Raw genomic sequence first — 26,481 nt, 5'->3', positions numbered from 1 at the left:
GGAGCTGTGAGACGCCTTCAGCAATGCACATCCTGTCCTGAACATCTCTCCTGGCAGGGAGAAAGGATTTAAAACCTTGTGCCCCAAGAGTCAGGGAGGGAAGGTGAGGGGGAGAAGCCCTGGGGAGCTGCCCTGCACTGGGGGCTTTTCCCACTTGCACACTGTAATGAATCAGTCATCACACTTCCCCTGTTGCCTTCCCAAACATTCAGCCTGTTGCAATGCACCTCTGATGAAGCTGAGCCCCAGGGATACACCTCAGACATGTTACTTCTTCCCTTCAGCAAATTTCAGCCTAAGGCTGGTGCATTGCTCAATGCTGCTCATCCCAGCAAGGAGCAATACTGGATAAATTCATTTGTAATTGGAAGAGTGACTCAGAGCATTCAGTCCCAGGAGAATAAATATTAATAACTTTGGCTTCCAGGAAATATGTTCAGAAAATTATAATTACAAAAAAACCCCAAAAATGTGCAAGAGGGGAAAAGCCACATGCACATATTTAAATGGTTGAGATAGAAAGGTATAATTTTTTCCCATTTTATTGAAAACAGGGATGTGATTCTCCTGACCCTGTACAACAGAGTACCTGCCATGGAGGAGGGAACTCTCCTGCCCTGAGAGCAGCTGGAATCACTGCCCCAGCCACTGCCCTGTCTCCCTGCCCAGGGGCAGCAGAGAAGGGCCAGGGGGAACAAGACACAGCACATTCCCAGCTGTTCTCCCTTCTCCTTTGCCAGGCCCCAAAAGAACATGGAAGAATCCATCAGGTGTTATTTTCCCCACCATCCATGGTCCAGCTCACCCACCAGCACAACCCCAGCCCTTGGCTGACCCCACGTACCTCAAGGTGTTCAGGGACAGGAGCCCTTCAGAATTTGAACAGGGATAGGATATTCCCCAAACATGGACAATTGCTGTTCTGAGGTGACGCTAAACAGCTTCACGTGAGAAAACTATCAGGCTCCAGGTATCTTTCCTCAAACAATTCAAGTTTAAATACTCATTTAAAATCCTTAGATCTGTTATGAGACCATTGAAATTGTGCAAGTTTTTGTAACACGTACGAAAGGCTGTTCTAATTTAAATGTGCACTTTACTGTGGACAGAATCTACTGCAGTTGGAGGGAGGAGGTTGGGATTTTATCCCATTTGATATATTCAGGCATTTTTAATTTTTTTTTCTGATTCTTTTTATTCCAGCCAGGTCTCTAAAAGAATCAGATCACCAGTCTTGAGAGAGAAACTGAGGAATAGCTGTGGCAGCAGACAGTAGAAAGCTAGGTTTAGGCTACCTAGTGGCTTTAACAACCTCAAATACTGCAAAACTAAACAACCAAAGAGTGGCAGTGAAGGCACTGACCAACCTATGGCACCGTGAATGGACTGGAATGGACCTTGGGAACTCAGTGAAGGCAGGCAAAATTCATTAAACAGCAGCTGAATGAAACTAATTTGCATTTACACACAGCTTTTAGCTGAAATGTGATGATCCCCACATCAATCCTTGCATCAATCACCCAAAGGGAGATGCTCCAGGCTCTGCACCAGGCAAGGACTTGTTCATGTTTGCAAATGCAAAGTTGCTGCAGCATTGTAGGATTTCTTATGGGTGCCTGTGAATTTGCCTCAGTAAAGGAGCTTAAAATATTAATAATGAGGCAAAATCCCATTGACTCAGGACACTCCTGATTGCAAAGTGTGAAGGTGTGTGATAGGTCTTTGCCTGTTGGATATCTTGCTGATGGGTTTTGTGGGGTTTCTTGTTATTAAATAGAATTTCCTGAAACTGATTGCACCCAAAATGCCATTTCCTGGTTACTTTCCCTAATGATTACTAAGCTTTTGTTATTGTTTGGCCATGAACAAGTGCCAAGTACTGCTCTTGGTAGAATAATCACTTTCTGACTTTAAAGGAAGAGCTGTTTTTAAGAGCTGTGTTCTTGGAAATGCTGCACTCATCTCTGTCAGATCTTTATGAATCCAAGCAAAAGGTACATTAGCAAATAAACAGAGAGCAAATTTTTAACTTGACCAGGTCAGACAGATGACAGTGTTTTCATAAGCACTGGAATTCTCGGGTTTGCACTGAGCAGTCACTGGAGGCTCAGCCCTGCTTGAAAGTAAAATACAAAGTGTTTTTGGTATTTACTGATCCATAGAAGAGCTTTGAATTGCAACTTCATCACAGCTGAAAACCTCATGCAAGATACCCAGGTGTTCCCAAGGGCTTTGGGGAGTTTGGAGGGATTAAGCTAAGATTTGCAGTACAGGGATTTTGTAACACAACACTTGGCACAAAAGCAGCTGTGCCCACCTCCACATGGTTTGTACCAGAGATGCAAAAAATCTGCCCTTTGAGTGTCCTTGTGCTGAAAGCAGTGTGGTGCACAGCTCCCACACACACTTACTGTACAATACTGACATCTCCTCCTTCAATGACTCCTTCTCCTCACCTTCAATGAGCTTCTTGCTGCATTACACCCTCAGCTTGAGCTGCTTCAGCAGACCACAGGGCTGAACTTTTCTGTATTTATTGTTTTTTCTCTAAGCAGCTCCCCTGTAAGAACCATTCCCCCCAACACACACAGTGCTGGGCACAATGTGGAATTTAAGTGTGCTGACAAATTCCACTTTGCAAAATATAAAGCATGACTTCAGGTGATAGGATAGCTCAGCTGCTTTTAATCTGTGTATCAGCTTTTGCAAAGATGCTTTACTGCTTACACTGGCAGATTAGTGAATAAAAGCTTCCCTGTAATGCTGAGGCTGTGGAAATATCAAGCACAGCTCTAGAGAAACCATCTGCTCCTGAGAATGGCTGGGCAGAGAACAGGGGTGGGATCAGAGCACAGGTACACACACAGCTCTCAGAAAGGAGAAACCCACACCCAGCACTGCCCTTGGAGGCTTTCTGGGGCAGGGCAAGGTGCAGTGGGGGGACACAGCATGGCCAGTGACATCCCTGGGGTGACAGGGCTGGACAGAAAGGGGGGGAGCAGGGGGCAACAGAAGCCTTGTTTTAATAGTTATTCAATAGAATTGAGAATTAACTCAGCTTAGAATGATTTTCTGCACTGTTCATTTTATAGAAAGCAGTGGTAAAAATAGCTTTCTTAACACACCACTTCCTCGTTTGCACATACCACCAGGGCCACTCATTTGTTATATTTTCCATTCTCTGCCATATATAACAATGCTGCATTATAGCACCATCATGATATTTCTTTATTAACTAAAGGGGTAAAGTTAAACCAGAGTAAATCAGGATTCCCTCAGGGCACAGGTTTAGGTGTCTACAGGCAGGAAGGCATCAGGAGGCCAGGGACAGGCATGCAGAGCTGGATGAAACCTTCACCATGAAACCTGGAGCAGCACAGCCTCACCAAAGCCCAGCTTCCAGCCCCTGGTGTCCCTACATACCCCAGACCCACACTCACTTATTCTGCCTTTGCTTTACACAAATCAAGGACTGAGGTCTGGAGAGACCTCCTTCCTTCCTTGCAGGACACAGCCAGGGAGGAGATGGTTCAAAAGTCAATCCAACAATGATGGTGTGGGGCTCAGTTTATGAGAACAGACCCATTTTATGGCTCTTTTTTTGCATGCCTTACCAGCACAGGCAATCAGATGGTGGAATGCAGCAGCCCCTGCCAGCTACAGCAGTGTCACCTCCATCTGCTGGTAGAATGACCAGAGCAGGGGGCACTGTGCCCACCCTGGGGCACAGGGACACCCCAGACCTGCACATGAGCTCAGCACAGAAGCTCAGCTGGAAGATGAGCTCAAAGACAGCTCTCTCAGAAAGCTCAGAGCTGATAGAGCAAGGCTGCAGAGGTTTGGAGGTGATGGGGCATTCCTGGTGCACACCTGGAGCCCAGCTGGACACAGGGAGCTCAGGCTGCTGCCAGGATACACAACTTACCCACACAATTACCTCGTGCCAAAGCCAAATCCCCATCTCATTGTCCCAGGCACTCACCAATCTCCCTACACAAACAAGGGCTAGAACTGGAAGCAGGAAAGGAAAACAAATATCTGAGAGAAATATGCAAGGGACTGTATATCTTATTTATACAAATTAGAACTGTTATTAAAAATAAGAAAAGGGTTTATCTAACCTGTGGGTCACAATTAGCCTGGCCAGACTCAAATTATCTGCCCTGACAGTTCAACATGTCAACTTAATCAACAGGATTAAGTTGCTTCTTGTCAAAACTGCTTTGAGCATCTCAGTTCTACCAAAACAATTTTTCCTTGTTGTTTCCCTTAAATTCTTTGGCTTCAGTCCCACTTCACACATCCTGTACAAACAGCCTAAAACCAGCACTTGGGACAAGACAGCACCTTCCAAATTCCCTAAAAAACTCTGTTCCCCTAGTAAGAAACTTGCACTTTGCTCAGCCTTCTTCCTAAATCCCAGTGCAAATGCCCTCTCCCACATATTTACTTAAGAAAGCAAGTAGGATAATGTCTGTGAAGATATCCAAGGAAAAAATAGGCAGCTGAGAGGGGAGGCAGATTCTCAGTTCATGAAAATTATTTATACCTTCCTTGATTGTAGGATAATACTTCAGTGACTTATCCCACTTAAAGATCAGCTTCTGGTTTTTTGGAAGAATTTTGCATGGTAACACAGCTATTTGGCATTTCTGAATGGGAGTGGAACACTCAGCTGAGCAGGACAAAACTAAGGAAGTTCCCCCTCCATATACTTGTTAAAATTCGTGTTTATGTAACACTTCAGGCACCATAAATAACATTGATTTTGTAATATACAAACTACACACTGAGCATGCAATTCAGTTTTCCTACTTTTATGCAGCTGAATATACTTGAAATTCACTTTTAATGAAATACAGCCTAATTTCACACTTATTAGTGATTTTTATTTTGTTTTGGGAAAGGAGTGCTACAAATGCTGGTACCACCTCCACCACCCAGAGTTCTGCATTCCATTTGTCTTTAACTATCAGAGAAAGACTCAGCTATTCCCCATTTTGACAAGTTATGTTTATAGACCTGAAACAGCCCAGGGCAGTTCAGCATCACCAGAGTGGTGAGAGGTAAACACCCCTGAGGGCTCTGTGTGAACTCCAAGGGGTTGGAACAGGTGATAACACACAGCAGAGTGTCTGGAGCAGGATTAGCAAATGTTTGGCTGATTTAATCCCCTTGTTACCAGGATCTTTTGTATGTCACCGTGCTGGCCCATGGAATCACCTCGCTGTTGTTTTTGTAAAGGATGCCAGGGCCAGGCAGGAAAAACTGCAAGGTATTTGCAGGAATGGAAATAAAGACATTCCAAGTTAGTTTTGTTCCCACAGACACAGCTTTCCATGCACATTGACATCCAAAACCAGCAGCACACTCAGACCTGGATGGAGACAGCAAGCCAAGCTCACTGGGGTTTGGGAAGTGTCTGTTTCTGCTCCAAGAGATCCAACTTCTGCCAGAAATCACTCACTCCAGACCAAACCATTTTCAGTCCACTCCCTCTGCTCCTGCCCTTCTCTGGCTTTAAGAGACTTATTTGGAACAAATTGCACTAAACAAACACTTTTCCAAACTATCTCTCACGCCTGATTTTCCCTGCTCATCTTCCATTCTGCTTTTGGAATCATCCATGTATCTTCCTAAAACATATCTTAAACTGAGGAGGATTTTTTGTTTTTTCAAATACTCATTGCTTAAACTTTCTCCCTAAATTAGTCTTCTTCACTGAACACAAGTTAGTGGTAGAGCACTAAGCCTGAAGTCCACCTGGCTGTCAAAAGATGCAATTCAAATGAACTGTTCCCTTTATCCCACATGAAGCTACAAGCTAACTGCAGCCAAATGAACACACAGATGCAAACTCCTACAAAACTTGAACCGCTGCAGAGGTGACATCCTGGAGGATAAGGAGCACCAAGGAGCCACCTACCTACAGAGGGATTTCACAGGACTTGGGTGGAAGATGAGGTTCCAAGGCTGGCCTCTGGAAGGGCTCTTTCCCCTCTCAGTGGAGACACCGTGAGCAGGCTACATTTGCAACCCTCTAGAACAACCCCCTGGAAGAAGCCTTGCACACACTGCCAAAACAGCACACAAGTTGTGCATGACATGATCTGGGCATTATCAGTCCCAAGAGACACCAGATCCCTCCAATCTTCCTCTCTACTGAAGCCATTTTCCATACCTTTCACAAGACAAGGCTGTTACACACCTCACTGAGTTTAGGTCAAAAAGAGAAGCAGCTGTTTGCTTAGAGCTCAGAGAGACAATTTCACCTTCATCTGCACTTCCAACACCAAGCTAGGAACAAGCAAGTCTTCCTCCTTACAAGTTCTGTCTTCACAAAAGGAGTCCTGATCTGTAGCTCCTTCTGGAGTGAGGCACACAGCCAGCTGGGGCTGAGCTTGCTCCCAGCATTTTCCAGGGAGCCCACGAGCTGCAGGTGATCCCACAAACCCCAACTTTCACCTCTTATAAATGCACAGGGATAGAAACTAAGGTATGGATAGCCATGCACACCAATTATCTGCTCCAGATGAAGCCTTCCATACCGTGCCTTGTATCATCACCTGATGCAAGTGCTGCAGTTTCCCTGCCAGGTTGATACAATTCACAAATGAAATCAAACACCCACAGCTCTGGGCAAGAGTGTCAGACTTCACAGAGCAGAGGAGGATGAGCCATCCTGCCTGTACCCACACCTTCAGCTGTGTGCATGCACAGAAACAAGGGCTGGGGCAGCTTGTGTTTCTTTCCAGGGGATGCCAGCATGTATCTTTTAACCATCACTGTTGATTTAGTAGTGTGTCATCAGATCTAGTTCCCACTCACCCACTCCATTCTTCTTAGGGCACCTAGGATGGGTGTGTTGACTCAGGTGCATATAGTTTGAATTGCTGGGACTTTTTCCCTCTTTTCTTTAGTGAAAGCAAACCACAAAAACCCACAGGCAGTTTTGTCAGCCCGGACAATGAAAAATCTTTAATGACAACGAAGTCCAGTGTTCCCCTGCCAGTAACACACTGTCATTCCTTCTACATCACCCAAACTCATCCTTGTTCAGCCATGAACTGCTGACAGTGGCACTTACCTCCTCTGGGCTCTGGTCTGACCAGAGAACCTCTTCCCACCCAGGTCCATGGCTCTCTAAAAATGCAAAGCCAAGGACGGGTAAAACCAGGCTCCAGCTGGAAATATTTTCCAGCTTTCCCATATAACTACAGAGCATCCTTCCCAGTACTTAGTCCTGCAGTGGCTAACTGGAAAAGGCAGTGTTCCAGTGTTTCTACATGGACAGAAAGCTGCTCACTCTGGAAATGGTAAACACTGCAGGAGGACAAGACTTTGGTTACAATCTAGCTATTACTGCCCACTTACACCTGGCTCTTCTAAATACCAGATTTGTCATCACTTGTACTTTATATTAGATTTCGACCTAGGCAGAGAAAAAAAAGGAAAAAGAGTTACCACTAGCTTATTTTAAGCTCTGTCATAAATCCTGTAAAACTCTGTTTAGACTGTAAATGAATCACATGTTGGATGTAGCTGTTAGCATAACATTTGAAATTCCATGCTCAGTGCAAGACTATTGCCACTAAGTAACTGAGAATTCTGAGAGATCTGGGGAATCTGTTTGACATTTTGTCTACTTGTAGGAGCCCTGCAGGGAGCAGGTGGGTTTGGGACCCCAGGTGAGCAGCAGGGAGCCTGTGCTGGCTCCCCAGAAGCCACATCCCATCCACCCATAACACAGCCTGAGCCAGGGAGGGTGGCTGGGTTGATCTCCACAGTGGGGGAGTTGGTGGGAAATAATGTTCTGAGAATTAACACATGAAACAGCCTAGGGAAAAAGTCAGAAGCTATTTGAATCTCAACTAAATACACAGTAAAAGAAGACAAATTGCTGTGGCAGATACCTCCTCCTCCTGATCCAAGGAACAGAAGTAAGGCTGTCAGAACCCAAGGGTAGAGATGGGGAGAGGATTATTGTGGCTGTCCCAAGCAACCCCTCATGGCTTTTCCCCTGTAAGCTCCCTCCTCCCTGGCAGTAAAAAGGAATTGCTTTCCAAGCTGCATTCCTGGCCTAGTGGAGTGAGCAGTGGTGCAAGGACCTGGACCTTTTTACCTGTATGTAACTGGTAAACACTGACAGATCCAACCCATCCCAAGAGATGGATGTGCTGAAAGGCAGCCCCTGTGTTGGAGGAGCAGCAGGGCAGGAGCTGAGGGCTCCTGGGAACAAGCAGGGACCAGCTGTGCCAGCAGTGGTGCAAGGCTGCTACAAAGCCCCAGGGCCATGGGGACAAGACATTTACCATTCACCAAAGCCACGCCAGTGACTCCACAGGATTTATTCAAAACAGGAGAAAGATTTCTTCCCAGACCTCATGGAACACACAAGTACAGAAGACAGGGAAGGTGTTCTCACCAACACACTGAGACTGCAGAGCTACCCCTCCCAGCATGCTGCCACAGGAGTCCCTGGAGCAGGAAGATGCTGCCCTTCTCAGCTCTGCCTGTGTTTCAGCACGAGAAGCAGAGCATGCTCTCCCTCCCCATCACTCATGAAGCATGGAATTGGCAAACCTGCTCCCCCCACCTATGCAGAAAAGCACACAGCAGTCGAGAAATCCCCTCTGTTGGCTTGCAGAGGGCTGGAACTCATCTAGCAGCAACTCTGTGATGTTTGTGTTAATGGGTACAGCAAATAATTCATCAACAATTGCAAAGGTAGAGCAGCAGAGAGCTGGAAAAAGGCACCAACTTCCAGTGAGTTCTCCCATTTGTGCCTTGGAGCACCTTCCCAAAACCTTCCTGATAAGGATTCTTCTGCACTGGAAAAGGAAATTATTACTAAAATTTATTTTAAATTATAAAAAAAAAAGTAAAAATATTAGAAAGTCTTGCAAGATTCACCGAATTATGAATTGCTTTCCTCTTCCTTTGCCAAAAATGTCACCTGAGTGGTTTCAGAAGTCTTACAATTTGGAAGGAAGTTCACAGACTGTTTATAAAATCAAATATTTTGGACTAGAAGTTTAGCTTATCATTACACAGCCTGACAACATTTCCATAAATTAGCCCTACTCTGAAGAGCTCCCGACTATGAGAACAAATTCTAAATGTTTTTCATGTTTCCCAATGGCCCAGGTTTTTGGCTGTCACAATGCCTTTGAAGCAAACCAAACTGTGTTCATTGTATGATCCTGACTTGTGCAATCTCTGCTTAGAAAGCCTCTCCTGTGCCTCCCCTACACCATCACTGGCTGAGATGAAGCCAGAGGTATCCACATGCTGCGTGAGCCTGGCTCCACTGGAGTCCATTTATTGCAGCCAAGTGGCTGTACCACAGTGAGCCTTACAGCTCAGAGCTGGTCAACAAAGTCCTAAGAGCAAGCCTTGCTCATGGAAGAGCTGTCAAAACACACCAGTGCTTAGACCTAACAAATCTGACAACCCTGATTAAAAAAGTGCTTTGAAAGTCAAGGAAAACTGAACACAGTAAAACCAATCTAGCAATGCACTTTTCGGAAGCCAGGCAGGGTGACTTTGCCGTGAGTGTAGATGTCCTCATCTGTGCCCTGGTTCATGTGCTTCACCAAGTTCTTCTCAAACAGGAGGGGGTGGTAAGCTCCCATGGTGCAGGCATGGTCGTGGAACTTCTGGTAATAGTGGCAAATGTCCGTCTGCCGCTTGGAAGGGAGAAATTCGTACACGTCCACTTGGTCACACAGCGTCATCATGAGCACAATGCCTGGGGAGGGACAGAGAGCAGACACCCCCATGTCACACCAGAGACAGGATTAAACATTCCAGAGGGACAGGCAGACAGCAAGGAGCAGGCAGCTTCAAGGGGGTTTCCTTTATTAACATTCAAAGCAGAGGGCAGAAAACAAGTCTGGCCAGACTGGGCTCTCTTCTGAAGCCCTCCCTTGCCAAGTGCATGATCAATGTGATTTCAGCAGGTTGTTTACATTGACAGCCATGCCAAAAGGACAATTTTTAAGAGTGCTACCATTAGCTGTGACCTTCATGGAAACTTGGGTGTCTACCAAGCATGCACTGCAATGAGCTGATCCAAACATCCTGTCCCAAACTTTCCTGGATAAGCAGAGATGAGACCTTTGCATTTGTCCCAGATGTGAGTGCAGGGAACATGAAAGGGCCTGTGCTGGGAGATGCTCAAGGAGACTGAGCAGCCTCTGCTCTTCAGCTCCCTGGAGCAGAGCAGTGCTGCCCTCCTGTGTCTCCTCACCCGAGGACATCACACCAGTCAGTGCTGGGCACAGCCACAGCAGCCATAGTTACTGGCTGCTTTTCTTCCAAGTGCAAGAAACAGCAAGGATAATACCAGAGACACTGAATCAATGTGTAACACCACAGATAATTCATGCAGGGTCTGAGGCACCAGGGACCATGTACAACCTGAGAACTTTAAGCCATTGAAAGAATCTAAAGTATATTTTAAACATGTTTTCATCCACCTTTTCAAATGAAAATTTTTGATCACACTTCCAGGGAACACAGAGCTGGAAACTGGAGCTCATCTATGCCCTTGAATTTGCCAAGGTGACTTGTTTAACAAAGCAAAAATTTGGCAAGGTGACTTGGCCCAAAGTTAAGCCCCAGAGGAACTGCTGTCTGACATGCGTGTCTTCAAGCCCTTAACTCCAGTTAACAATTCTGCTGAAGTCATTGACTATGCTGTTACACAGCTGCTCCACACATATCCAAACAACGATTTAATTGGTGCTGGGCCTGGCAAATAATGAAACAACTCTGTTTACACAGAGACAGAAAGTGCCTCTGCCCCAGCAGTGATGGAGCAGAGGTGGGAGCAGACAAAGGGTGGAAAAGCAGTTGGACATTCATGGCAAACAAGACTCTACATCTATGCTGTGATTTCAAATACATGGCAGCTTCCCCAGAGGTTCACTCTTTTTTATTCAGCTGCTCACAAGAGCTGCTTTCCACTAAGCAGGAAAACCTTTGCAACAGCAGAATGTAAGAAGCAGCTCCTTTGCTGAGGAGGGCATATCACTGACCTTTTCAGCAACTATTCCGTCTGACCTTACACAGACCTCCAGTAAGTCTATATATATATGTGTATATATATATATATATGTGTGTGTGTGTGTGTGTGTGTATTCTCATACACATAATAAAAATAATATAGGGAAAAGAAACAGGCACATATTTAGAATTCATTTACAGTAATCAGATTTATTTGCCTGACCAGATCTGAGCCTGCAGGAGACACATCCTTCCTCTCACACCCTGTGGGAACTGCTCTGGTACTAGAAGCTACAAATCCTAGAGACCACCCCAGTGGTGCAGTCTGCTCTCCTGTTTCCACCTGGAACTGGGCCATGTTTGTGACTGCTGTTTCAGGGGAGTGCTGCAAAACACTTACTTTAATACAACTGAGCTGCTGCTCTGAAGACAGGAAGCTTAAGTTTTGGCACAATTCTGATAAGCACCATAAATTTGTAGCTGTCTTTGAAAAAAGGCACCTTGGAGAGCTCTTGCCTGCAAACTGAACCAGGAAGTTTAGAGGGCAATTACCTTACCAAGCATTATCTTACCAAGCATTCCTGATGATGGTGGATTAGGCTGAATATGCTCCAGGGAATTCTCCTGCAGAATATCCCAGAGCTGCCATTGCATTTTGGGATTCAGGATATAGAAAGGCTGCTCTGGATGCGCTCTACGATATGCCTTATAGCTTTCAAAAAAGTTGTAATCTGGTTTTCTGTACCACTGCAAAACAGAAACAGGAGGTCAGATTCTTTATTTCTGGCCCACTTTACTGTAGCCAACAGGGCACAAGGATGAGTGAGAACCTGCTGCTGCTGGGGAAGGAGATCCTGCTACACACCCTCACTCACTGTCCCCTTGGGCCACTAGTGAGCTGACCCAGTAAACAGAGCAGGGAAACCCCAAATCTCAATGAAGGACCATTGAACGGGATCAGGATATTTTGTGATTTCATTCTGCACTGCCCAAGACCAGATAATGTTGAGAATTCTGCCTTAAATCTTCCAGAACCAGATCCTTCTCCACATTGCAATACCAAGCATCTTATTCTGCAGGCAAGTGTTCCCAGCTCAGCCTCCTGAACCAGACTGAGCTGATTTGCATCCTTAAATTTCCCCTTTCAGTAAAAACATAGGAATGGTTTATATTTTCCTAAAATTATTCAGAGATTTTTTTTTTCCCTATGCTGTAAGTATCTCATCCTGGTTTTTCTGACTCTCAAACATGCTGTCCCATAGTCCCTTATGCCTCCTGAAGCCCTGGGACCAAGTACAGAAATAAACATCAGGGAGAAAATATGAAATGCAGGCCAAAGAAAGGAACGCAAAGACCTCTCAGTTACATCCAGAGCTTAAAATAAAAGCAAAGAAGAGACTATTCACTCCTACCTGCTTTCACTGTGAGCCTTCAGAGCTAATCACATATCCAACAATGCTTTTTTGTACTCAAAATCAAAAGTTAATTGCTAGAGGGATTGCACACCCACATGTGAAAGCTGACACAGATCTTCAGAGGGTTTCCCAATCCATTCATAATGCATCAACTATATCCCATGGCTGCCTGGTGCTTGAAATATCCAAGCATCAACCATCAGCAAATCTTAGATTAACTGTCAGAGAGAGGAAATCATCCTATTATGAGACAACTCCTACAGCCAGCAGTGACCTCCTCCCTGTGACATCAGCCCATGGGAAAGGAAAAGTGGTGACCCATTATCCTTGGCCTGAGGGCCTTTACAGGCATCAGAAGCAGGCAAGTGTTTTCTTACTCATGCATGGGATACTCCCAGAAATACACACAGAGACACCCACAAAACAAAACAGTGAACAAGAATGGCTTTAGAATGAGTGATTGCCCACATCAGGAGGAAATGGCTTAACAGAAGCACTTCAAAGCATGGGAATCTGCTTTTACTGACAAAAAACTCAGCCTTACCTCATGAATTTCTGCATGATATGGTGCTGGATCCCAGACAATTAAGATTCCAGTGTTATATAGTGGTTCCCTCAGGAACTGCTGCTCTTCAACAGTTACAAGCTTGGAAAACAACAACAGATAAATGATATGCAGTATGCTATCAAAATTAGCAGGCAGCCAAGCAATAAAACACCTGAAAACAGCCAGAGCCACCCCAGTGCTGGTTACTGAGCATGGCACACTGTGTGCAGCAAGGACACAGCTCCAGCAATGCCCTTCCAGCACCCAGGCCAGTCCTAACTAGCAGCAAAGGACTTATGGAGAGTCACAAGAAAAGCCTTTGCAAGGCTTTCTATCCATCTCCAGTAACAAACCAAGGACAGGAGCCTCAGAGCGACCCAGCCTGGGTGAGGATCCTATCACCACTATACCAGGAGCAGGAGGGAACACCAGCTGCTGCCAGCAGTCACCAGGACAGTCCAGGCAGAGCCTAATGCAAACACACTGTTGGCTTTATCAAGAACCTTTATTTAACCCAAATCTAGGCCTGCAGGTAGGTGCATGGTTTCTCCTCAGCAACAAGAACCCTGGCAGCCAGTGCTCAGCCTACTGAGACCATCAGGGCAAGAGAGGAGAGACTACAACATCCCCAGTCAATTCCGCCTTGTGCCAAGCCCCCATGGCCTCTGTAGAGCAGGGAGGGGACAGCTCAGGCAGGGGAGGTTTGAATCTCCTGAGAGCAGAAATGAGAAGGAAAGCTTCAAACAGAGTTCCCTCTATACACTGGGCATAACCACCACAGGAGGGACACCCAAGGGTAACTCAGGTCTGCAGCAGAAAGAAAACCATCCTAATCAAGCAATTAATTTTCTGTCCTCCTCACCCAAAGCCATAACCTGTACAGGCACAGCTCATAAATGATGTAATCATAAATCATAATCATAAATATCTGCTTCCATTTGTCCTGATTTTCTCCACAGATGTAATTATGAGCTATCCAATTAGTCCTTGAGAATCCTGGCTGCCTGCATGGCTGTCCCCATAACCAGAGCAAAAGGATACTGCAGCCAGCCCAGATGGGAATTACTCCAAAAGCAAGAAGAGTTTCCTCACATTTGTTGTTAACTCTATGGGATTAGGCCTTGACCACGTGCACTGCCTGGTTTCATTTCCTTACAGCAGCTGAAATATCTAGGCCACTGACAGCTGGAGTGTGCAGTGCTGCAGGTGTGAATACCTGCCTGCAGCCTGTGGACACAGAGGCAAAGAAGGGCACAGCAGCTGGCACCAGCCATCCCCTCAGCTGAGCACAAGTGGGATGGAGCACTGCAAAGGGGCAGGAATATGGCAAAGAGCACGTGCACTTTATTTTCATTCCACTGTTTCTGTAGCCATGCCAGTTGGCAGAAGCACACAAACCCCGAGAGAGCTGTGACAGACACAAAGGCAAACAGACAAGAAACCAGGTGGGAGCACCTGCACAGCCACTGTTTGCTGTGTCCTCCCACACACCAGAGATGGCTCCTGGCACAGCCTGTGAGCTGTCAGTCACTTAACCTGTCTGCTGGAGGAATCTAGCTCCCCATTTACCTTTAGTGTCCATTTGTTGTTTAACAGTGACTGATTCTTCTAAGTAGTAAAATTCAATTAAATTACTACATGACTGACTTGCCTTGCCCAGATTTTTGATTCAATTAGTTAACTGATCTATTGGTTTTCTGATTTCTTCTTTAGCCAGTTCACTGTCTAACAATATCTTATTAATACAGCCCCTACCCTTTTAGTACATTTATTGGCCATATCACAAAGATTTCCTTTCCTGCTAGCAGCAATGTCCTGGAATCTAAATATGCTCTCCCTTCCCACCACAGCCTTCCTCCATTCCACTGATGTGCTATCTCCTCTCTCTTCCTCTCTGCACACTGTTAGTGCCAATAACAGCAGAGGCAGCCAGAACAGAGAGTGCTCTCTGTGAGAGCCAGAAGCCAGCCCAGTACAACTGGAAGCAAGGGCTGGGAGGAATGAGGTACTCTGGCCATAGTCAGCTCTGCAGAAAGGAGCTCTGGCCTCCAGCATGACCTTGGCACTCCCCTCACACTTCAGCCCTTCCTTCTGCAAGATGTGACTGCTTTCCTAGGGCAAACCAATGCCTTGAGTCAGACTGCAGGAAGACATGCCATTAAAAAAGCAGCAGTACTGATGAACCAGTCAAAGCCTGAGAAAATAAATGAGGCAACATTAAATAAATTCTCCATTTAGAATAACTACCAGGCTTGTGGACCTACAAGCATATCCTCAGATCTGGAGGTCCCAAATTTCTTGCCTTCCTGTCAATACCAGTCTGTTAATCCTTTTGTGTGCACAGATGTATAAGATACTTAAACCATCCACCCCATGTATGTCCTAGAGACTGGCCAGCAAATCACAGAAAAGGATCCTAAATAAAAGAGAATGTGATCAGGCCACCCCACTAACAAGAAGGTTTAAATGATGTCACCCAGACTAGAACACCACTGAACCATTCAATGTGCAAATGAAAATGGGTAAGAAAACCAGGCTTCCCATCCAGTGGACTCTGAAGTTAACAGGGACTGCAGTCACAGCTGCTGAGATGAGACTCCTGCACTACAAACACAGAAAATCTTTTTCCCTGCTCAGCAGCCAGATCGATGTTGCCTTTTGAGTTAACTTTAGCCCCTAAAAACTGCAGCAATATTATTCTCCCTGTAACTGAAGTTTTCTAAGGTGGTGTCTCCATTCAGAAGGAACACGAGCCGTGACTGCAGGCTGACTGGAGGGCAGAAGCACTGTAATGACATGGCTGTAACTACACTTGGTTCAAAGTAGGTGAATCCACATGGAGAGTCCTATCACAACCACACAGTTACCCTCCTTCCTGTGCAGATAACACTGATAGCACATAGGTCATGCACGTATTTTCTCTTCATATCACTGTAAGCCTGGCCATGAGTACATCCTCCAGAGTAAGTTTGTTTAAGTGATAACACCTATCTGACATCAGAAAAATACACAGAGACAGGAAAGATTAAAAAAAAAAAAAAAAGAAATATTTCAAACAGGGCACAGAAGTCAGCAGCCAGATCTGTCTGCTCAAACCAGACTGGCTCAGAAAGGACAAACTGTCACCCTTCTGACTGGGGGTTTCATGCAGGGGAGTCGAAATGCAGCAACAGCAAAGAGCATGGCAGCAAGGGAAGAGGGACCCAAGGGCAGAAACAGCATTCACACAAGGAGCAAGAATATCCTTTAAAAGACACACAAAATGAACTAGGCAAACTGGTTACACATTAGTTTTGTGTCTTCTTGCCTTTGAAGAGGATGGTCAAGCTCCTGTTGCTGTTCTGAGAAACTTCAGACCTCATTATATAGCAGCATCCATGCACTCCTCACACAGGGACAGGTGAGAAAACTTCAGGCCTACAAATCTTAGCTTTGGGGTAAGGAAAAGAAACTGCCTTTTTGGTTCGGGATTACAAAAGCTACACTTCAGCCATTCATCTCTCCCTCACTCAGTTCCTCAGCCTTCATGTGCCCAAAGCCTCCTCTTCCCTCTTGTGGGGTGAGGAGGTGCTTGTACTCAGTGCTGCAATGCTGCACCAGGTCTTTTAACCTAATGACTCCTGGCCTGTTTGGTCCTCCTCCATTCTCTCACCAACACATCCTACTGTGATTTCCCCTTTACTCTGCCATGTCTACACTTGAAGACATGGCATGGCAGAAAGGACAACCATGAAGGGTAACAGGTCTGTGGAGGAAAGGTGCAAAAGCTCTGAGATGTGCCTACAAGAGAAAGGGTCTATTGCTGGACAAGTGGCAGACTGACTCTGCTAATGTCCTGTGACACGTGGTTCTAACCCTGAGAGTTTGCTTCACAGCCTGCTGCTGCTAAAGGGAATCAGCAAAGGAACACCTTGATACCTACAAAGAGCTCTCCGAGGCAGGGGAGATTGAACTCTGTAAGAAAGGCCTTGCATTAAAGGCACTTTTTGCCATGCTCTGCAATGAGGTCCTGGAGCCACCAGATCCCATCCCTCTCCTGGCTGTGCACAGGCTCCAGCTTTAAAGGTGGGTCTTTTGTCAAGTGTCTTCAGCCATTTAGCAGCCCTGGTTAATTTTTTATCTAGAGAGTGTGCAACACTGCTGGGCAATAAAGAAACACTGTTCTTTTATTGAAAGTCAAATAAAGGTCCTTCATTCTTCATCCCCATCTCAGGGGCAGGCACACCCCTTCTTGCCGACCTGCAGTGGCTGATTCTTGCCTCTCTCTCCAAAGGCACGGAGCAGCAGCACAGAGCTGGCCCTCCTGTGCCTACACAGAGCCTTTGAGCAAAGATAAAGCACAAATTACCTTGTGCCTGCTGTAAATCACAAGCAGGCTACTGCAGGTTTGCAGGTGCATGCCAGTGTCACTCCAGCTACCTCAGATTTATCAACTGTCCCCAGCCCAAGGAGAGACATCCCCATCCTATAGCAATGTGCTAAGGACAGGAGAAATCAGATGGACAGCCCTGTTCTTCCCAGCTCCCACACACAGCTCTGCCATGCTTGGTGCACATTCCTCAGACCTACCTGGGAATTCACAAGACGAATTGTTGTCTTTTGCCCCACATCATCTTGGAAGCCCCTGACAGGAGCCCCATTGAACCGCAAGACGGCGTCGTGGCTGTCTGAAAGCCAAACAGAGGGAAAACCTGTGAGCCAGCAACTGGGTTTGAGTGATACCAGAAACAAGTGACATTATTCACCTTCACTTCTAATACAATCTGGCTAATCCCTGGCTTTCAGCCTAACATCTAGAATCAGCAAGTCAGATTCTTTGGAGGAAGGTATGGCTCAAACTTCATGACCAATACACTTTTTAAAACCTGCTCTTTAAAACTACAAATTCACTGCCAGATTGAGAGCACAACCCTAGTATTTGTTCTCCCTCTTCCTCCTTCCAAACACTTTACCAGGAGATAGACCAATACACAATTCATTTACCACATGGCTGGCTGCAAACTAAGAAACCAGAAAGCAGTGGCAAGCCAGCATCCTTTCTTGCAGCCTGGAGGCTGACCAGCTCCAGAAACATGTACACCAACCACAGTGACCTCAGCCTGCCAGCATGCCTCCCACAGAAACAAACACACTGCTGTGCCTTCAACAGACACAGCTTCTTACATGCCTTGGGATTCACTGCATTTTCCTCTGCTGGAATCATCTCTTAAGATCGCACAGCACTCCTCCAGCACCCTCCTCTGCCTTGGCACAGCCAGCCAGGCCACTGTAATGTCCTGGAGTCAGCCTGCTGCTGTGACATGCAGGGCAGTTGTGTCTGACACCCAGGCTTCCCCCTGCCTTGTGGCTGCATTTGGATAAGAAACCTCCCCAGTGATCAGAGGGGCTGAGTTAGAGAAGCAGGGTCATCTTTCCTGCATTCACACTGAGGGCACAACTATGGCACAGCACCTGCAGTCAGGGTCTGTGGGAATTGCCAAGTTCCAGGGCAGAAAGACCCATCTGGTCCAGAACTGGAGATATTATTTTTGAGATAATTTTCTTGAAAATGGGAGTGCTCTAACAAGCAATGCTGGAGGATCAGTAATCCCTAGCAGCAAAGACTGATTTCTCAGCTATTTTATTCTCCCCAACAAGTGGGGCTCCCTTCCAAAGCACCATACAAAACCAAGAAAGGTGCTGTTTCTGGAAAAAAGTGTCTCCATGCTGAGAAGTGGCTCTGTGGTTACCACTACAGACCCTTAGCTCCACATCCTACCTTGCACTAATGCAATAGAGGGTTGTGATTTCCCCAAATATAACTTCAGCCAGACACCAAGCATTAATATTCCCCAAGGTTGCACATTAAAAGGGTGTTCAGTGACTGCTCAGGCAGAGTAGCTGGCTCACTCTCTCCAGGTGGTTGTGCTACACTTGATATCTCTCACATCAGATTTTTCAGGGACAATTTATAACCTTCAGTAATACCAAGAGCCCAGGAAAAGGTGGTTGTTTACAACCCTGTGCTGCTTTGCCAGCCTCCCTTACTTTACCTAATTGCTCATTTGATAGCTTAACATGATTACATGGAACAAGTATTTCATGGAACAATAACTCAGCAATCCATTGTGCTCATTTACACAAGTACTTCACTTTAATCTTGTAAGATTTAGTACCTTGTCAACAACTTCCTCCAACAACATCACATTTCCTACATGGAAAAACTGGGGAAAAACCTACAGAAATACACTGAATGCTCCTGAATCCTTAATAGTCACCCTGCCCAGCTCAAGGCTGCAAGTGCTCAAACTCTGCAGAAGCACCAGCAGAGGTAAGTGATTGAGCAGAAAGGTGAAAGTTTGTCACCCAGGCAGGAGAAACACAGGGCAGGGACACCAGCAGGGGTTAATGGCATTTGCCTCAGGCACACTACACAGTGACCTCCCCAGCATCCATCCCTTGTGATCTGGAACAAACCAGTGCTTCAGTCAGGGGAGGGCTCAGACATCGGCTGTGGGAACAATGAGAGGGCTTTCCCTGTCTGACATCTGTGCAGGAGCCAAAGCACAGCCCATCCCACTTGGCTGCTCCCATATCCAATCCAGAGAGCAGGGGCTGCATTCCACCACTCCAGAACATCACCTCCCACTCCTGTGAGGGTCTCCTTCCATAGGAACAGGCACTGGCAGCAGTGCTGGAACCTAACACAGACACCCCTGGGCACAAGCCAGCTGAGCTGGGTAGGCTGTTCATCACAAGGTCACTTCTGGGCAAACCTTTAGCTCTGAACTCCAAGAGGCACCCAAACAAGCTGAGTCAAGTACTAGAAGTAAAAGTAAGAACTGGCTTCCCAAGTCTTGACCCATCTCACTTCAAACATTCCTAAGAGGCAGAAACATTTAATCAACCAACTCCCACCTGCAATTTGTACCAGGAGGCAATGCTGTTGTTCATTGCATATTTCATAGCATTTAAACACACTTCCAATTGCTCAGCCTCACTCTAGCTCCTGCTCATCTGCCATGTGGACACAGAGGAGTTTGGGGGACAACTTCTGAGCAAGAACTGAACACTGTCTCCCACGAGGGACTATGATTCTGAAGGCTCTGCCAAAGTTGTCCATGAATGATGCATTAAAATCTATCCATCCACCTGTTTAAGAAGATGAAGTCTACTTACACCTTAGTGCAGGCCAAAGGGATCTGATCCAACAGAAAACTTAGGAATACAACCGAGCCTGCAAACAACTTCCACTTGAGAGGAAAATCCCAGACTTTAAAACTTCTTCAGTGAAACTACATTTCAGCAAAGCATGAACCTTAACTGAGCTTCAAACACCAAAAAATGAAGCAAGTTGAGGAAGCTGCAGGCTCTGGAGAATTATTTCCTGGTACAAAATCCTCAGATGAAGACCAGAGAGCTGGTTTCCCCAGCATGCTGCTTTTGCAAAGACACAAAATGCTTTGGCATCAAAACACACCTCTTTATAATCCACAGTAAAAGACCAAAACTTCAGAAGTTATTAATTAATCCATTAATCTCAGGTAAATGTGGTCCAATGAGACTGCAAAGCATCACCAAACCTTGTCCAAAGAGATAAACCCCTACAGTCTTTTGATGGTCTTCTGGGGCACTCAAATTCAGTCAGCTGCCTTATGGCTCAGAATGAGGCAGTGCCACTTTTGGAAAGCCTTAAGCAAGAATTCCAGAACCACTGAGGCTGGAAGGTACCTCTGAAGATTGTCTGTGCCCAGCCATCTGCTCAACACTGACTGCTCAGGGCTATGTCCAGGGGTTTTTTTCCCCCTTTAGCATTTTTTTTTTAATTTCTTCCTTGAAAATGTCTTCCTGTATGAATTTTTTTCTGACTGTACAATAAGCATTACACAACCACCCCAAGCCCCCTCAAGAAACAAACACTTGAGGAACCAAGACTACTCTCTAGTATCCAATACTCATGTAACCTTCTTCATGATGCCAACAGGATCACGAGAACCAAAAGGACTTGCTAGAATAGAGCTACCTCTTACTCCCATCTCCAGCTAGGCTGAAATATTTACTGACTTTAGAAGTTTAACATTTCAACTTGTTTTAAACACCTTTTGACTACAAGAGACTTATCAGTAAAAGCATGACAGCAGGTTACTCCTACTCAGCCCAAGTTATAAATGATATTTGACTTCATGCTAACAGGAAGATACCAACCTATCTCTTGTCCCAAGCGAGATGATTTCAGAGACCCTGCTGAGGACACGACAGCACAGCGACCCAAGTGTCCCACTGTTTCACTGAGGCTTTTCCCTGGCAGGTATTGCTGCCATTCAGAGGTACCAAAAGGACCATCTGACCTCTGTATCATGGTCACATTGACCCTGTCCCGCAGCTGGCAGAGCAGCTTCTCTGGGCTGAGCTTAGCGTTCCTCTTTCCATTGTAGCTCACGTTGTACTTGTTCATGGCCAGGTAGTTTTTCCTGACCTTCTGCAGCCTGGGTATGAGATTTCTGGATGAGCTGTCCTTATCCCATACCTTCCCAAAGGCTGCTTTCTTGGACTTTTCAGCTGCTTCAGAGGTGATGCCTTTCACTTTGTTTTGGGTACCAAACCACATTTTGGATACCTGCCCCAGTTCACCGGCTGCTTCATGGAAAAGGCCTTGTGATTTAACCAGGTTCCATTTCTCCAAACTCCTGTGTCCCTGAAAATCATCACTGCTGGTCTTCAAAGGATCATAGTAGCTTCTTCTTGTTTCTCTCCAGAGGCAAACTGTCAGTGCTATCAGTATCACCACAAGAACACACATGAACTTTTTCAACACATTGATGTGAACCATAGTGCACGGTGCATCCAGGTGGGGCACTGGAAGCTGGCCCTGGGAAAAAGAAACAGCTCAGTCAGGGCTGCAGACATAGGCACACACACACAGGTAAAGTCATGCAGATCTGCCTGCAGTGGGAGGGGAGAGAGACAACATCAGGGTAATTCTAAAATTTCAGGCTGTTTAAACATCTCATTTCAAAGTCTATCACCTCAAACACCAATCAGAAAGATTGAGCTGGCTATCAGCCATCACATGCTATGTAATGGTGAGGCTACTGCCACTCAAACCTTATTTCTACTCCTTTCCACAAGTGACAGCCAAATTTAACATTGCCAGTATCATACCAGCAGGCAGGGTAAGTCTCCACATTGCTTTGCTTCATTTCCCATCCCTGACAGTCAACATCCAAATGCCAACAAGTGCACTTCCAGAAATGAGTTTTTACTTGACCACAGGCTTTAATGCTAATAAAGAACATTATAAAGCACAGAACTGGAGAGAGAAAAAAAGTTCTGAGCTCATGAGCACCAGGAGCTTCACCAGCCTGGTACTTTGGTGACCTTTCAGGGAAGTGCTCCAAGTCTGCAGTAGGCTGAGTACACTCTCAACATCAAACCTCACTGAACACCTGCTGGAAGCCAATTAAACCCCAGTAAGGTTTGGGCCATATTTGGGCTCCTAAATGCACTTGCATTAACAATTATTCCAGGTAAGTTACCTCTGGAGAAAGCAAAGCCAGACACTGTTGTACAGCACTGCCTGTCTTCAATTGCACTGCCTCACACTAGCAGATACCTTCAGCTCCCATCATGCCATAAAAGGGGAAATCCAACAGGAGGACTGCCCAAAAAGCAGTTCAAACTAGGCTGATTTACAGGGAGCTGGTGTGTAAAACATACACTGATGCATAAACACCTCACAAGCAGCACACAAGACCACAGAAGACAGAACAGCAGCTGCTCATTTCCCTGCATGGCTGCTCCAGATGTGTCCAAATGCACGGGAACAGTATGGAGACTGCAGGTGTCCTCAGGAGACAAACACATGCAGATAGTGATCTATCATTCCCAGAGAGACACAACTTCCTCACTGAGTAGCCTGCTGAAAGCAGGGCTGGGCTGCAGAGAGGTTACTGAGCTACAAACACTACCTGTGGATAAAGCAGCAGCTCTCCAACTCAAGTCATTTTTTAGCAGATTTTCCTCCGTGGGCTTAAGCAGGATATCCCCAAATACAACACTTCTGTGATGTACCGAAGAGTTCAAGGAATACCTGCAAATAAAAAAAGGAAAAAAGAAAAACCTATTAAGGAAGAGCCTCAAAGTTCTAGGGATGAGCAAGTATTGCCTCAGATAAGCTTGGTGGTCCCAAAGAAGCTGTTACCAAGGCCTGGAAGGACAGCAGCAAATACATTAAACACCACATAAACATTTTAAATGCCTAAATGCCCACTCAAAATGGGCATCTTCCTTCTTTATCTGAAAGCTGCTCTCAGCTAAAGCAGACAGCAGCTCACAGGCTGCCTGCTCACTGGATACACCCATAATACAGTGAAGGAAATAACCTGATCTGGTGCTTAACACAATGAATGGGGGAAAGAAAGAAAAAGCTAACTTTTCCTAGGGAAATATCTTGCTGCCTATCCTGGAGTAATTCAGGCACTCTTGCAGAGAAGGCTCCCTGCTTTTTTGGAACAAGACTGCTTTATAAAACATCTTAATCCGCAAGTCTTCACAAAATAGATAAATATGTTTTAGACTTTAGTTTCACTCTGTCAAGGAAATGCAGCAAGAGAAAGGGAGATTTGACAGTATTAGCTGAGAAATCAAGAAAGTAGCTTGCTTTTACAGGAAGTCTGAGTCAATACAATGCCACATGACCTAAATTACAAACTCTACCCTTTCCAGGACTAAATACTAAATTATTAAAGCATCATAATGCTGACAACTTATTTTTTAACTTTATTAAGGAACAAAATTATTTTAGAGCATTCCACAATGAAAAAACAAATATTGTTCTACCTCCAGTTCTTAAACAACAACAAAAAGATGCAAGAAACAAGTAATTCCAATAATTAAAATTATTTGCCCTGCCTTGACAAGCTGTACAATTTTTCATTTCCAGAAGTACAAATATATTAGAAGGGCATGCTGAAGTCTTTTTGAACCAGGAGAGGTACAGCAGTCTGGAGAGGTGGGTCACCAGGAGGGGATGCAAGGGGGGGGTCATCAGGAGGGGACGCAGGGCACCCTTGTGCTCTGTTCTGTGATGGGTAAGGGTCCCCAGTGTTTATGGTTCCTCTCCTGCTGTGGTCTCTCAGACTGTCCCTGCTGCCTCCTGCCATCCCCTCTGCAGCTGGGACAGCCCACTCAGGGCCTGCCCAGTGCCACAGAGAACAGAAAGCAGCACATGAAGGCAGCTGGCTGCAAAGCCATTTGCTGATGGGGAGAGCAGTGCTGACTCAGCCTCCACACTGTCAGGGCTCTGCCGGCAAACCACACACACAGCATCGCTTTCCAAATCCAGAGGAACACCAAAACACAGCTGTCCAGTGTCAGCTCTTCCTACTGCCCTCTGAGACACCTCCCTCTGCCCACAGCCCCCAGCCTGTGAACCTTTTATTCACACTATTTCCCTTTACAAGGGGCAAGGATCTGGCTTCCAGAAAATGAAACTGAGACCTTCTGTGCAGAGAGGACAGAGCCTCAGTGCTGTCAGAGGTGCCCAGAGCCTACCACCCTGCAGAGCAGAGCTCTTTGCAGGACTCTGCCCTTCCTTTGACTTAAAAAGGTCTCCTGAGGGGTTTCCAGGTGGAGGTGATAGCAGGCACATCTCAGTAACCATCAGTTTTGCTTCTCATGCTTGAATTATCTAGAAGGGTGGCAGGTTCATTACAGTGAGGCAACTTCACAGCTCTGCAAATTCCTGCTGGGACACTCCCTGTGGTAGTGCACAGCACAGGATGCCCAGCAAGTCACAACTCCTCCTCTCCTTTTGAGGCCACTCAAAGGCACCTGGAAAACTCATCTTCTGCACAAATTATCCCCACCTTGGACTGTACACGCTGCTGCAATGTGAACAGTTAGTTTGCTTTGATTTTCAAGCTGGCAAAGTAGGTTCTGCAAACATGTTTTAGTAGAGCCACAACATTTCAAGATACCTTCTGCTCACTATGGATGCTTTGCAATTCAGCTTATTACTACTACATCACATGATGGGATTTTATTTTATTTGCACAAGCAGTGCCCTAAGATGGGGTCCCTCTCAAGCATTCTGCCACCAAAACTGTTGTGGAGAAGGAAAGCATCTGCTCCTCCTGGCAAAGTAGGACAGCCCACAAGTGGCCACTTGTGTGCACTTCTGTCTGGCAGTGGCCAGTACAAAGGTACTTTTCCAAAGGTGTTGGAAGCTTGCCATGTACACAAAACACAGAGTGTCAGCTATGAGTATGAGGAAAGAAAGGACAAAAAAAAAAAAATCCCCCAAACCTAGAAAAAAATACTTAAATAGCTGCCTTATTGAAACCCAGAACCTGACACAGCTGTAGGGTACAGCACACAGCAAGTCCTTCAAGGGTAAATTAATCCCATGCAGAGAACACAAGTGAGGGATGTGATATCTTCAAGGCAGTCAGGGAACTACATTCTGTCCACACACTCTTATTCTTGACCTTTACTGTCCAATTATCTCACTGGTCTCAGGTCTTAACCCGTAAAGAACACAAGAGTATGAAAATCCTGCTCCTCTGGTGTCCCAGAGACTGCTGTCTGCCCAGGGAGCTGCATCCTGTAGTGCCATGGCAGAGAACACTCAGCAATCCTGATTTCCACATCCCAAAGCAGATTTACCCTAAAAATGCTAACAATATCCTCATCTCAAACAGCCTTTACCTGTCTCCTACAGCACCTGACAGCCGGTACACAGACAACCACACGAGTAGGGACAAAGGTATAATGATATTTCTTCCAGGAAATGCACACAGCTTCCCAAAAGTTGTGTCATCAGCTGCACCGATGCCCATCCTCTGCACATTTGTTTAATTGGCTCTTGAAACCACTCACCTTCCAAACAGCTCGAGGCAATGAACTTTGCAGCTGCACACAGTGCACAGACAACCCCTCCTCCCTCTGCTTTTCCAGGCTCTGTCCCACTCATTCCAACTCCTCCTCACACAGCACCTTTTCCACATTTCAGATGCTCCTGGTCAACCTTCCAGCACCGTCAGCAGAGTGTGACCATCCCTCAAGGCAGAAAACACCGGCCACCCCTGCTGAACACGCTCACACCACATGGTCCATCACCAACACAACAATGCAGCTGATTAATTCTCCTTGTGAAACTTCCTGCCTTTATTTCCCTTCCTGACCACTTCTGAGCCCTGAGCTCTACACAGTCTGCAATGACTTCAGGTTGTTTTGCAAGCTGCCCCTGGTGCAGGAATAAATACATCTAAAAGAGCATTCTCTTACTCCTGCTAGCAGAAGTCTCCTTTGCTGTCCAGCCACCCAGGATCACCAGACTCCTCTGCAGCTGCTCAGGGTTTCCCCTGGTTCCAGCAGCCCCTCTGGTGACAAAGACAGCCAAGCTCAGAGCTCAGTCCTTCCTCCTCTCTGCTGCAGAGCCCTTGGCAGCATTCGAGAGTGAGGATCCCAGAAAACTCCTGTGGGATTTCTGTGATGTTGTGAAACCCGACTCTTTGCTTTCTCCCCTGC

The 26,481-nt window shown here is 46.0% G+C and overlaps 1 protein-coding gene across 6 annotated transcripts in view; it reads right to left on the bottom strand.

Moving 5' to 3' along the window:
* Positions 1–8,327: 8,327 nt before the first annotated feature.
* ST6GAL1 (ST6 beta-galactoside alpha-2,6-sialyltransferase 1) overlaps positions 8,328–26,481 on the bottom strand; it is a 43,527-nt gene continuing 25,373 nt past the window's right edge. For 5 of the 6 annotated variants that reach the window (XM_015637963.3, XM_015637962.3, XM_015637966.3 and 2 more), the window contains 6 exons: positions 22,920–23,041; positions 21,157–21,820; positions 17,542–17,639; positions 12,970–13,071; positions 11,583–11,757; positions 8,329–9,751 (listed from right to left, as the gene is read on the bottom strand). In XM_015637963.3, the coding sequence (XP_015493449.1) occupies positions 9,510–9,751; positions 11,583–11,757; positions 12,970–13,071; positions 17,542–17,639; positions 21,157–21,781 (1,242 nt within the window). In that variant the 5' untranslated portion in view covers positions 21,782–21,820; positions 22,920–23,041 and the 3' untranslated portion in view covers positions 8,329–9,509. Of the gene's footprint in view, positions 9,752–11,582; positions 11,758–12,969; positions 13,072–17,541; positions 17,640–21,156; positions 21,821–22,919; positions 23,042–26,481 lie in introns of all 6 variants that reach the window. The other variant, XM_015637969.3, reaches the window with a different exon arrangement.

Source organism: Parus major, chromosome 9 (genome assembly GCF_001522545.3).
Source record: "Parus major isolate Abel chromosome 9, Parus_major1.1, whole genome shotgun sequence".
NCBI classification, from domain to species: Eukaryota; Metazoa; Chordata; class Aves; order Passeriformes; family Paridae; genus Parus; species Parus major.
Note: the sequence above shows the minus strand (reverse complement) of the source record. Positions and strands in the feature narration are given on the sequence as shown.